The sequence below is a fragment of the Galendromus occidentalis genome, unplaced genomic scaffold, assembly GCF_000255335.2.
Source record: "Galendromus occidentalis unplaced genomic scaffold, Mocc_1.1 scf7180000076620, whole genome shotgun sequence".
Taxonomy (NCBI): Eukaryota; Metazoa; Arthropoda; class Arachnida; order Mesostigmata; family Phytoseiidae; genus Galendromus; species Galendromus occidentalis.
This window is the reverse complement of record NW_003804609.1, coordinates 1-1,216: the sequence shown is the minus strand read 5'-3', so window position 1 is coordinate 1,216 and position 1,216 is coordinate 1. Positions and strand designations below refer to the sequence as shown.

Here is a 1,216-nt window from a genome sequence, read left to right as displayed (position 1 = left end):
TTGTCCCTGCGCTGTCGCAAGACTGCTGCAACATTGTCTATGGTCTGAAGAGCACTTAGTAGGTCGAGCTCTGGCGATTTTAAGGCGACAGAGAGGGGAAGAAGCAGCGAAGAGAAACTTTCGATGACGAGAAGAGCTGTCACAAATTCGCATTTACAGAGTGCTGATAGGAGCTCTTTGGCGCGGCTAGCATCGTTCCCCTTCGCGGAAATCTCTTCCAAGGCGCCAACAATTGGAACGAACATCTCTTTAAAGTTAATGAAAGCTTTATGGCTTTCGACCCAGCGAGTCGAGCACAGTGGTTTCAGTCGACGAGCAGTGGTAGTATCGGAGTGGAGCGCAACTTGTTCTTCAAGGATTCTGATGCGAGAAGTGGAATTCGATATGAAAGCACGTATGTTCCCAATAGTGCCGACTGTGTTCCGTATGAGGGTACATTCCGAAGAATGAACAACTGCGAGGTTCAGGCAGTGGCTCGCGCAATGCACGTAGAGGGCTTCTGGAATACTCGCTTTGATCACAGTTTGCACGCCTTTGAATCGACCACTCATCGCGCTGCACCCGTCGTAACCTTGTCCCCGCATCTTTGTCACATCGATATTCTGCGCGGTAAGATTCCTCAAAATCTGTGAAGCCAAACCAACACCAGTCTTGTCAGAAACTTCACAATACATCAAAAAGTTTTCTACAACTACTTTTCGGTCGTTTCGTGATGTTACGTAGCGCAAGCAAAGCGTGAGCTGATCGATTTTTCCACTGTCCCGCGTTTCGTCGGCTAGTATGGAGAAGAAGCCGGATTGTTGAACTTCAACTGATATTCTCTTCCGGAAAAGTTCGCCGATTCCATCGATTATCTCGTTTTGAATTCTAGGACTGATGTAACGAGTCCTTTCAGTGGCATTGAGCAAATGCTCTTGCAGACAGGTATCCCCGGCGTCGATGCGAAATCTCAAGAGGGCTCGAAAATTTCCATCATTACAAGCGGTCTCTTCAATCACATTTCCCTCCTCACGGTGAGCTCGGAGAGCTACTCCTTGTCTCCCGCAGAGCAGCACGGTTTTGATGATCGAGGCCAGTTTTTGTCTGTTTTGAAGGGCCTGCTTCTTCCTGCCGTGATCAGCGACGTTTCTGATATCCATGCTGCTCCTTTCGGTGTAGCACTTGACGAAGTTTTCTGCATCAATTTGGGCGTCCAGATGATAGACAGCCCTCCCGT

General features: G+C 48.7%; 1 protein-coding gene across 1 annotated transcript; it reads right to left on the bottom strand.

Moving 5' to 3' along the window:
* Positions 1-157: 157 nt before the first annotated feature.
* On the bottom strand, positions 158-1,174 carry LOC100906920 (zinc finger MYM-type protein 1-like; the record flags this gene model as incomplete). Its single annotated transcript, XM_003739938.1, has 1 exon — positions 158-1,174. A coding segment is annotated over one exon (1,017 nt), but the record flags the coding sequence as incomplete, so codon positions are not given.
* Between the last annotated feature and the right edge of the window lie 42 nt (positions 1,175-1,216).